General features: G+C 48.4%; 1 protein-coding gene across 35 annotated transcripts in view; it reads left to right on the forward strand.

Annotated features, from left to right (window-relative positions):
- The first annotated feature begins 1,486 nt into the window (after positions 1-1,486).
- The window catches only part of EPB41 (erythrocyte membrane protein band 4.1), an 86,326-nt gene continuing 76,252 nt past the window's right edge, over positions 1,487-11,560 (forward strand). For 7 of the 35 annotated variants that reach the window (XM_017739901.1, XM_017739898.1, XM_017739903.1 and 4 more), the window contains exon 1: positions 1,495-1,751. In XM_017739901.1, coding sequence (XP_017595390.1) covers positions 1,517-1,751 — 235 coding nt within the window. In that variant the 5' untranslated portion in view covers positions 1,495-1,516. Of the gene's footprint in view, positions 1,752-1,781; positions 2,083-11,560 lie in introns of those variants that run through there. The other 28 variants (XM_017739907.1, XM_017739906.1, XM_017739912.1 and 25 more) reach the window with 19 other exon arrangements.

Below are 11,560 nucleotides of genomic sequence, written 5' to 3' on the forward strand. Positions count from 1 at the left end.
GGGCTGAGGTCCCAGGGAAGGCTGTGTTGGTCTGAGGAGAGATAGCACACTAAAGCATCTCCTGGCCATCCCAAAAACCCTGCCCAGGATGTGGCAGCCTCTGGGGGGTGACTGCCCCACCAGCAGCCACTGCTCTCTCTGTCCTGGTGAACTGCTTGATTTGAGCCTCAGAAGCTGCTTCGTAGACTGGGGTGCTCACGCACAGCACCAAAAGCAGGGGACCATTGCCTGCACTAGCATCTCCAGACCTGTGCGGACTGCTACTGGCAGAGAAGCTTTTTCTGCAAGCAACACCTGAATTCTTCCCCATTTTGGGTTCTCACATTTGGAGCCTGAGGCTCTGCAGACCATTCAGAGCCCCAGTCAGGATCCCACTCACCACGGGCAGAGGACATTGGCTGCAGGTGCTTTTGAGGAATGCCTGTCCTGTGGGGCAGCATGGTCCTGCTGAGGCTGCAGCTGGCATTCAAATCCAGAGGGAACGATTCCTGCCCTGTAATTAAGCTCTTCTGCTCCTGTTCACCATGCTAATGAGCTGTCTCATGGATGTGCTCCTCACAGCCGTTCTGGATCCTCTGTGTGGCTCCGAAGCTGGAGGTGACTTTCCAAGAGAGCCACCTGCAAAGGGCAAGATCTCCATCCCTGTCACATTGGGTTGAGGCATGTGGGCTGGGAACCTTTGACTGTGAAGGCTTTTCCCTGACTGCACCCTGCGTGCTGTGAATTCTTCTGCCAAGGTACACCCTAGCTCCTTGGTGAGGGGAGCCTTTCCTGCTGTTCATGCTGGCAGGGCTGGACAAGATGGGAATGTTTTCCCAGCCTTCAGCTGCAGAACTGAGGCTGCCTCTAGAAAGGAGAGCTGCTCTTGACCTGTATCCAGGCTGGATAATAACACTTAAAAAACAAATGGTGCTCCAGCTCCTCTCCTGGTTCGGCAGTTTGGGTTTTCAGTCTCGATGGAGATGACGGCGCTGGGACTGTTGGCATAATGGTGCATCCCAAAGGGTGGGTATGGGCTTGTGCCCATCTCTCCCCCTGGTCTAGTGGAAGGTGTCCCTGCCCATGGCAGTGGGTTGAAATGGGATGAGCTTTAGGGTCCCTTCCAACACAAACCATTCCATGATTCTGTGATTCTCTGGCATGGCAGAGTGACTGTTGAGTGGCATCATGCCAGACTTGTGCCACGAGGGCTCGACTGTGTGCTTGTGTGAGGCCGGTCCCTGTACCCTCAGTGGGGCTGTTGTATGGGTTGAGGATCTGGCTGAATTTCGGCCCACCGGAGCACACAGCCAGCCTTGCTGTGGCTGGGAGCACCGTTGCTCTCTTGAATCTCTTCATTTAGTTAATGATCCTTTTGTTGAGAGGATTAGGGTTTAGAGGCCTCTGGCAGAGTGTTAATTAAATTAAGGCTCCTGGTGTTTTGTGGAGTTTTTGAAGCCCACTAGAGGGCTCAGTTGGAGCCTTGTGGAGTCGGGACTGGCGGCGCCGGGCTGTGTCCAGGCCTCTAGAAGTTTGCATGAGAAGTTACGTAAGTCCGGAGGAGCTGGACGGGCGCAGAAGTGCACGGGGCCAGCCCGTCCAGCCTCCGCGGAGCTCACTGCTCCTCCAGCCCGGTTGTGCCCGGAGCTCGGCATTGCCTGGCCCGTGCCCTGGGGCTGGCCCCGGAGGCTGTACTCACGGGAGGCTGTACTCAGTGGACGCTGGCAGGCATGGGGTGCCTGCGTCACTGCTCGCTGTATTATCAGCGTTAGGTAATGCCGGGTTGATGTTTTTGACTTTTTTTTCCTTCCCCACTTGGTGTTTACATTTCTAAGAAGTGGCTGACCGTGAACATCCGGTTCCACCTTCACTTCTGGGAAGAGTCAGATACTGAAGTTTTCTCTGCTGCCTTGCTCATGTGGGTACAAGTGTGAGCACTTGGCTTTATGGCTCGAGGGGTTTTCTTGGTGGGTGCATGGGTTTTTCGTGTTTTGCTGGAACTGCTTATTAACCAGTGTCTGTTCTCCTTTCTCTTCTATCCATTCCCCCATGATGGATTTTGGTGCCTCGCCTGTGTGGTTGGCCCGGCTGTCTCATCTCTGGGTAAGTACCTGCTTTGTTAGATCAGTGGGAGGAAATGGTTGAAATGAGTTGCTTCAACTTAATGATCTGACCTATTTAAATAATAAACTGACCTGTTTATTCTGTCTTAAACTCTGAAGCATTGGTTGTTGTCAAACAGCATGATTTATTGTCTGTGTGTGTGTGAAGATTTTGGATATTGAAAAGCACTTAGCTGGCCTGGAAATTGCTGTATTTTATAACATGTGGAAGCCCCCAGCAGTAGTTTTTCCTACCAGCCTGGGCTGTGGAGCACTGACCTGGGGATAAAAACACACTAAGTGCCAGCAAGTGAGCAAATGGAAGGGAAAATGTTTTTGAGAATGGAAAGCAATGCTTCCTGTTCCTCCCAGGATGTCTCCTGACATCTGTTAGTGGCAAGTCAGTGCTGTGGTTGTGAAAGGGGCTCTCTGATGGCACTGGACCACCTTGCCCTTTGCAAGCCATGGATGTCTGGGGCTTTGCAGGGCAGGGAGAGGAGCCTGAGGCTCTTCTGGCAGGAGAGGAGGGGAAGTGCATGTCAAGCTTGGAGAAGAGCATCAGGCACTAATGTTTTCAGTTTGTGTTCATGGAGAGCCTGCTTTGCATGGGGGAAAAATTGCCCTGGTGGGGTGTATTCTTACGGTTTCCCTGCAGAAGTTTGGTGCCTCCCCTGAACTTGACCGTGAGGTGGTGTTTGTATATTCAAGCCTCTGAGGACAAGGTGTGTGTGGAGGGAAGGAAGGGATCTGCTTGGTGAAGCTGTTTCTCTGGATGCAGTGGTGCCTTTGCATTGAGGTTGTGATCTCTGGAAAATTCAGTAATTTTAAATTTACTTTTTTTCTTTTTTAAAATTCAAACTGTCCTCCCACTAAGCTTTCCCCTCTACTGTCCATCACTCCTCTTCCTCAATAACATCCTCTCCTCTTCCAGTAAGAGCACATTTAGAGCAGTTCTGCTCTGTGCCTGAGCATTCCATTTGCTGCCAGTTATTGATGAAAGACTTGAAGGGAAAGCAGAGGAAGGTGCTGGGAACAGATTGCTTTATTCTTAAACTCGACATCATTATACAATGCCTCATGGCGGGGCAGGAGAGATGAATCAAATCCAAGCACAAACCTGTTGTTCTTACTCAGAAGTGAGCACTATATTTGGAAGATGAGCAGCTGCCTCCTGATCTGAATGAGTTTTGCTACCAAATCTCTACAAGCAGGATCGTTAATTAACTAGAAAACCTGCCTTGGTCAGAGGTGCTGAGCTCCAACTCCACCAAACACCCGGCAGTCATTTGAATGCAGAATGAAACTCCCTCCACGTGAAAGGTACAGCTGGAAGCTGCTGTGAGCTTGGATGTGGAGCAAGATACAAGTGCTCACTCGTGTGATGGTTGGAATGGATTAGTGAGAGGCAAAGCTGTACCAGCACAGCAGCTGCAGCTGTGCCAGGGTAGCCTGGAGCAGGTCTTTGGCCAGAGAGTCTTCCTGCTCAGTGCTTGAGCAGACCCTCAGGACAGTCACCCATCTGACTATCTCTGTGTGACAAGTCTCTGGTCAAGGGCAACTTTCTCCCTTGGGAAATGCTGATAACGTGGACAATCCCTGGTTTCCTCTCCCCAGAGCAGACTCTGTGTTATTTTACCTGTTTTCTTGGATGTATCGCACAGAGGGGAGAGAACTGCGCTTTGGTGGTCCTGCTTGTTACAGGCTTTGGAGGTTTTGATCCTGATATGAGATGAAATTTGCTGCTTGCTGAATACTTGGTGTCAATCTTTGTCAGCAAACAAGAAAGCCAAGTGGTACCTTGTTAGGGATGGCAAAGATAAAGGGGGTGTGGTACAGTTTCACTGGCTCAGGGACAGCCCTGACCCTCACCCAGCAGAGAAAACAGCAGGCTCAGATTACCTCTCCATCTTTAAGCCTGGCTTATTTTATAGGTAAACATAAAATGCATAGGAGTTTTAGTAAGATAATCTCCTCTCTTGACCTGGTAAGTGTTGGGCATCAGTCCTGAAAGTAACACACCAGCAGCTTCCATGGAGGGAAGCCGAGAGTAGCTGCAGGGCAGAAACCATGAAGGAAAATGCTGAAAATGCAAGAGGAGTCTCTGGTGGGGGTTTTGCTCTTGACCTTCGAGCTGAGATTCACATATGTTGCCATTATTTAAAGCCTGTCAAGAAATCCAAGGTGAGGTCATGGCTGAAAAATTGTTCAGAGCTGTGTCTGTGGTGGTAGGTGCAGGGTGTCTGTTCACAGGCTGCCTTTGGGCTCTGTCTTTCCGTATGGTGGCACTGGTGCTGCTGGAAGCCATGTGCTGTCATCTTTATCTATACATATTGTTTCTTTCTATCCCAGATTTCATGGGTGACCTGGAGAAGGGCACTGCTTTGCGGAGCCCTTGGACAGCTTGTTGTGTTGTGAATTTGGGTCTCCCCTTAGTTTTTGTTTACACATAGCCCAAAGAGGAAGAACAAATGAGGTTTCTAGCACCTTTTGGTGAGATGTTCTTCTTTAACCTCTTCTGTTGGTTGACAGTGGCTGAACATAAGCCCAGGTGGGCAGGAAGGCAAGTAATACATGGCCTATACCAGCACCAGTGTGGCCAGCAGGACCAGGGCAGTCTCCCTGTAGTGGGCACTGGTGAGGCCAAACCTTGAATCCTGGGGTCAGTTTTGGGCCCCTCACAACAAGAAGGACATCGAGGGGCTGGAGTGTATCCAGGGAAGGGAACGGAGCTGGGGAAGGGTCGGGAGCACCAGGAGTGGCTTAGGGAGCTGGGAAAGGGGCTCAGCCTGAAGAAAAGGAGTCTTGGGGAGGACCTTCTGTCTCTCCACAATTCCCTGACAGGAGGGGCAGCCAGGGGAGGATCGGTCAGGGAACAAGGGACAGGAGAAGAGGAAATGGCCTCAATCTGTGCCAGGGGAGGTTTAAGTTGGGTATTAGGGAAACACTTCTTGCAGGCTGCCCAGGACAGTGATGGAGTCCCTGTCCTTGGAGGGGTTTAAAATCCTTGTAGATGTGGCACTTAGGGGCATGGGTTAGTGGTGGGCTTGACATTGTCGAGTTAATGGTTGGACTCTTTGATCTTGGAGGGCTTTTCCGACCTAAATGACTCCATGATTCTATGGAAATGTGGCAGCAGGGTATCTCTTTCACTTGTCCCACCCCCTCAGAGGGGACCATCAGACTCCGATGTGGTGTCAAGTTCTAGGGCCGGCTTAGCTCAGTGTTTTCACTTTGTTGCTTTGTAAAGCAGTGAAGCAGTTCTCATTGTGGCTTTCAGAATAGCAGTGCTGCCCTCTGAATTACCATCTAATTAAATGAAAGCAAAAACTCCAAAGCAAGTGAGCTTTCTGTTGCATAAGAAAAGCTGTTTTAGTTGACCTAAAAACCGACATTGAAAACCAGCCTAAACAGAGATGCTTTCCCTCCCAGCTCCGTGGGCCGTGCAGAGCAGTTGCTACTGTTCTTGGAGAGCCATTCATGCCGTGGCAGCTGTGAGCCCACTTCAAAACAGTTACTCCTTTGAGACTTGCTTCCCTTTTGCTTGATGGTTGGAGAAACCCTGCTGTGGAGACAAATAATTAGAAATAAAAGATGGCAGCTTAATGATTATTAGCTTTTCTGACGAAGCCTGCAGTGAGTGCAGGGTGAGACTGGCGTCTCCAAGCTGCTGCTGCATCTCCTGCTCCAAAGATTTACTGTGTGCACTGTTACTGTGCAGCCTCAGTGGACCTGCAGAACGCCCTGAAAAGACAGAGCTGTTATTTATTTTAGTTACAAAGCTTTTCAGACTCTTGGCAATTAACTGTGACAATGGCAGTATGCTTCCTGCCCTCGCCTCCCTGTCTCTCCATCCATGCCCACAACTTTCCTTGACAACTTCTTATCCCCCTCGCCCTCCTCCATTACTTGGATTCTGTCTATAAATATGAACCACTTTGGGTTTTCTTAATAAAATAAGCATGGAAGGTTACTACCTTAAAAAAACCCCAAAATGCCTTATTTTGAGCTCCAGAAAAACTGACAGCAGTGGGATGCTATCCTCTGGGATTCTGTCTTATTGATATTAATCTTTTTGAAGCTGGTATCCATGACTGCCCGTTTCAGAGGTTAATATACTGCATTTCAAGCAAGCTGAGATCTTTTTAATTTGTGATATGGAAATGTGCACCAATTAATCATTGTGCACCTGCAGAAATGCCTCTGGGCAGACTTTGGCTGTGCTCTATCAGGTTCTGGGAACATCCATAGGCAGGACTCAGAGTGATGAGTCTGATCCAGTTTAGTAGCTCAAGACAAACCCTGCGAGGTCCAAGGATGTGTCAGGCAGGGGAGGCAGCGCTGGACAAGGTGGTGCAGAGCTTCGGCTCTTATTTGTGGAAAAAATAATGGTTAGAAGTTGTATTTGTTATCCATTGGTAAAATTTTAATTAAATAAATGTTGGGTTTTGCCAGGTATCCCTCACTGAGGCACAGGTCTAGCCCTTGATCACCAGTTGCTGTCTGTTGACTAGTGCTGGGTTCGTGGCTTGCGTGAATTTGCTGCTTGGCCTTTGGATTACATGGGATGTGTTAGTGCAGACCCGAATGCTCTCTACCAAGTATCTGCCTCAAACTTACAGCCAGGTACACACTAGTCCTAAATAAACCCCGATCTTGAAACTGTCCTTCCCCAAACCAAAGAGCTCTGGGCATTTTGAAGCCAAGGGATGCTCTTTGCCCAGCAAGAGTGTAACAGTATGGAGTCAAATCTCCTTCACTGAATTGGTGCCTTTCTGGGGAGAAGCTGCAGTTCAAAACACACCTACCTGGTGTTATTAAAAGAAGCCAGAGTCTCTCTTGGTTGCAGTTTGACTCCTCATCCATGTAAGGAGTAAATCACCCCCTGACATCTTTTGTTAGTGGTGCAGCTTGGCTGCCTCCCTGCCGAAGCTCTGGTCTCTTGGTGGCACTCACTGTTATTTTTGGGTGCATTTCAAGAAAGACTGCATAGCTGAGCTTGTCCCCCGCTGAAGGGACAGCTGCTTCCCTGGCCAGGCTGGCTGGTCCTGCTTGGTTTAGGAGGCTGACGCAAGGGCTTGAACTTCTTCCTGCTGCCCAAACATAGGGGTTTCCAGCAGCATTCCTTAAAGAGGGGTAGGGAGTCAAGTGCTGTCTGTGAACACACTCCTCTGGTTTTAGTCATGTCATCTTTTACTGAGACTGCCAGAGAGTGAAATCCTGGTAAATGCTTGGAAGGAAGGTGAGGTCTCGAGGTGGTGGAGATGGGTGTGCTGTGGGACAGTCTGAGGCTCCTGTGATGGTTTTTTCCATGGTTCAGTCAGTTTCTTGGGTTGTTTCTGGAGCTCAGGCTCATGCCACACTGACTGCCTTTTCCTGAGCCTGCACTGCCTGTATTCACAGCATCACCTATAATCTATTCTCCAGGCTTTATTAAACTCTTTCTAGATCCTTTCACTGCAGCCACTCGTATGTTCAATACTTCCTACTCGTACTTGAGAGGAAAAGTATTTCTCTGCCAATATAGAAACATTCACTGTATGAACACTCGATCCTGCAGGCTGCAGCTGACCTTCTCTAATCTTTAATGGTGCATCTTGGCAGAAATGTGCTTTACGCACTGACTCTAAGCCCTAAGTCTAAACAAAGCTGACTCTCCAGGAGCTGTTCTTCCCTGCACTGGCACACAGCCTGGAGAGAACTGAAGCTTCTCTTCTGTTTTATTCCTCTTTCTTCTTGGAGCTTGTCTGCTGTGCTGCGAGACACTGACTCAAATGAACATCAGCTTCATACAAATCAATGAAAGCCATGACAGGAGCTTTTTCTATCAATTAACCAGATTGCAGGTGGGATGGGAATTCCTGGGTGTACAGACTTAGTTCCCAGCCACCCCCTCTGCTTTCCCCATCTGCCCAAAAGGGATCCATATGAGCCAGCCCAGTACCAAAAAGATCTAATGGCTCAAAAATGGAATTCTTCTGCCCATGGGAAAGAATATGCGGTTTTAGTTTAGCAACAGCAGCCTTTAAAGGCTACAAATTACGGTCAACAAAAGAAAACTCTCCAGAACGAAACCACACAGAAAAGGATGGGAGAAGCAGTTTGGATTTAGCAAAATTGGAGGTGAACTGCCCTGATGCCAAGTGTGATTCCAATACCTAAATCACTCAGTCTCTTCAGCTATGGAGGGTGCTCCTTGGCCCTTTAATAACTATCTCAGCGATGAATGTTGATTTTGGAGAGTGTTATGATGGGCTGGACTACATTTAATCTTTGGTTAAATACATGATACAGAGCCAGGTGAGTGTAGATATTCCAGGTTGCCTTCACTGTGCACATGAGTTGTAGCAAAGCAGTGCAAAGTGTTCTAGACCTTAGTGAAAATTCCTTGAGTTTGCAGTTCAGCCTGTCAGAGGCTTTTTCAGCAGTTAATTCTGTGCTGGAGAGAGGGGTGGGCCGGGAAGAAATGCAGCATTAGCTGAAGGTTCCTTTCCTTCTAGGTGAATCATTTACCTGCAATATCTTAATTCTAGATCACCATTTTACAGGAACACAAAGCTTGAGAAGTTGAAGAGAGGTTTCCTTTCGTCCTCATTCCTGTCTTCTGCTCACGGCCAAATCAGCACTGCTGATGGTGACAGCAAAGCTGGAAGAGGAGCCAAGGGCAGAGGGCCAGGAACTGGCAAAACTGAGCCACCTGCTCTCCTCCCACCTTGTTTGCTCTTGTGAAATGGCTGCCGCAGCAGCACTTGTTTGCAAAGTGTGTGAACGAGGCACAGAAACGGAGTGTGCCTGTTGTGTGTTCACAAATGTGTGCGTAATGTGGCTCATTTAGAGCAGGATAGATAAAGGATTCATCTGACCAGCTTAATTTCTTTGTTTTCCTAGAACTTGATGTAATCCCGAGTAGTTCTCTTCACCTTAAATCCTGCTTGGTTTGGGGGAGGGAGCACAGCACCAGTGTGATGCACAATTGCTTTGTTTAGATTGGGAATTCCTCACTGGTGGAGCTCCTCCTCGGGGCAAAGAGGAGAGCTCTGTGCCTTTTATTGTTGTGCCAGTAATGCTCTGGGCAGTGTTCCCTGGCACTGATGTAAACTGGGAGCCCTGTTTTACAACAAATCATACCAGGAGTGTGTCCTGTGGGGCCTATAGAGTGCTGGATCACCTTAAAAAGGTCTGTTCTATGAAGAACTTGCTTGAGCTGGATTTAATCTGCTGTCTGGATGCTCCTAGGATGCTGCAGTGTGTCCTGCTGAGCTCCTTGCAAGTGCCTGCACATCACCCAGGCAGAGGGCAAGGTTTGGCATTGTTCTCCATGACCCAGTTGGTTTGCACTGACCGAATCCATCAGGATCTGAGTGCTCCCACTGGCCTTTTAGCTTGCAAGGAACAACCTCTGCCTTAGCCACCCCAAACGCATGCCTAAAATGAATATAATTCCTGTCCTTATTCCTATATCCAGCAGGCAAATACCAAGAAATCCTGACTTATTAAAATAATTCTATGTCTCTAGATGACTCCCATAAAGTGACTTAAACCAGCTGTAACTGGGAGAGTTCTTTAAATAGTTGCAATCGGGGCTTGGCACAGGGCAAACTGTTCTTACAGTGAAGAATTTAAGAAATTTCCATTACTTCCTATGGGATTTCAGAGGTCAGTTTGGGGCTGTGTAGGAAGGAAAAAGAAGCTAAGCCAGTGACTTCGAGCAGAAGTGTGGTGGTGATGGGGGTGTATTTCCATGTGCACAAGAGTGGTGGTTTTGGGTTTCTTTTTTCCTTTTTTCCCCATATTTTCTGCTCCCTGTAAAAAACTGCTTTGGTGTAGGCTCAGATCCCCTTGCCCCAGAAGAACATTTTTCAGCCTCTCGTGGCACAGACCAAGTGCCTCTTTTCATATTTGATAACTCAACTTTTTAGTTTCTCTTCCTTTAGCTTTGGAGCCAATCAAACTCTCAACCATTTGTTTAGGGTCTGAAGAGGTGACAGCATCCTTTGCCCTCGTGCACAGCGCGTTGGCAGCTTGCACTAGTGTTCCCTGTGGATAAATGCTTCACCTGGGAATACAAAGTGCAGGAGCTGCTGCTCTCTGTTCTCAGCTGCTGGCAGATGGAGTTGGGGATCATCTGGTGATCTGAGCGCGGTGGATGATGCGCTGTGTGGTGTTAAATCACTGCTTTGATGCAAAGTTTTTGTTGCCCTAGTCTCTCCTCCATGTAATCTGCTGTGTGTGGTGTACAATGAAGCAGTGCGGGTTTGTTTGCTTGTTTTTCTTAGTTGCAAGAAGCTGTTGCCAACCAAAAATTGTGGTTTCTTTGCTCCATGGTTTTCTCCTCAAAGCCCTTTGGACTCGTATTTCTCTTCTGGCAGTGTTTTAAGCCCACCCATGGGTGAGCAGTAGCAAACGTAGCAGTTGTGGTGGGTCAGTACTGAACATCTCACGCTCCTCCATGCACTGCCTGGGCTATTAAAATGTGTTAAGTTATTGCACTGGGGACTGAAGTCAGAGCTTCAGGGCATGTTTCAAGGGAACTACCTGTCCCTATTGTAGGAGCAGCGACTTAGAGCCGCCAGACCTTTCCCAGCCTGTGTTTTTTTTAATGAAATGTGCTCATCTGAGTCCAAGGAAACCACCACGTAGTCCAGATTTAAGGCAAAAATATCCGCCTTACCTCTCATTAAGGAGCTTTTTGCAAGTGGTCTCAACACTGAGACAAAGAGGAGCTGCCCCGTTCTTCTTGGCAGAGCTGAGTGTCATGGATGCATAAAGGAGAAAAGGTAAATAGGTGTGAGAAGCATGTTAATTTTTCTAAAAATCTGGGTATTTTTAGCTCCCATATAGCACAAATGCCCTCAGTGTGTGAGTCGCCCTTGCTAGGTAGGTACCAGTGCAGGCTCAACATGGTGACGGAGCCGTCCAAGCCAGGGTGTGCATCAGCCTTGGGTATTATCTGCTGATGAAGAGGCAGGGCGGTTGCTCTTAATCCAAGCAGAATAATGTGTCCGAGACCTTAATTCTCTTTGGGAGACAAACGGAGATACCTTGGTGCCAGGCGTATTTTGGGATTGTGCAAATATTTAAGGGCGATTTGGTTCCTGAGATGAGCAGGCTGGCAGCAGCCTTGCTGGAGCCTTTGGAAGTGCTCAAGAGGCACTCGGCAGAATGTTTTGCTCTGATGTACGTAGCACGGAGAGCTGGACAGCTCTGCTTGACAAAAATAACTTGATTCTAATTTGGCTGTAAGCGAGGAAAACCCGGTCCATGCCGTAGGTGCGGGATTCCAGAGCAGGGGCAGGCCGAGCTCCTCGGGGGTTTCTTGTTGACCAGCGGTCGCTACCTCAATTGTCGTTTTTTTTTGGCTTGCCACAGACTGAGGCAGTACCTGTCCGATTACGAATAGCCTTATGCTTAAAAAATGAAGAATATAATAACAGCATAAAGAAAACCCCAACGCTCCCCTCCCCCCCGCCCCCCATATCTTC

This window comes from Corvus brachyrhynchos, unplaced genomic scaffold (genome assembly GCF_000691975.1).
Source record: "Corvus brachyrhynchos isolate BGI_N302 unplaced genomic scaffold, ASM69197v1 scaffold257, whole genome shotgun sequence".
Classification (NCBI taxonomy): domain Eukaryota; kingdom Metazoa; phylum Chordata; class Aves; order Passeriformes; family Corvidae; genus Corvus; species Corvus brachyrhynchos.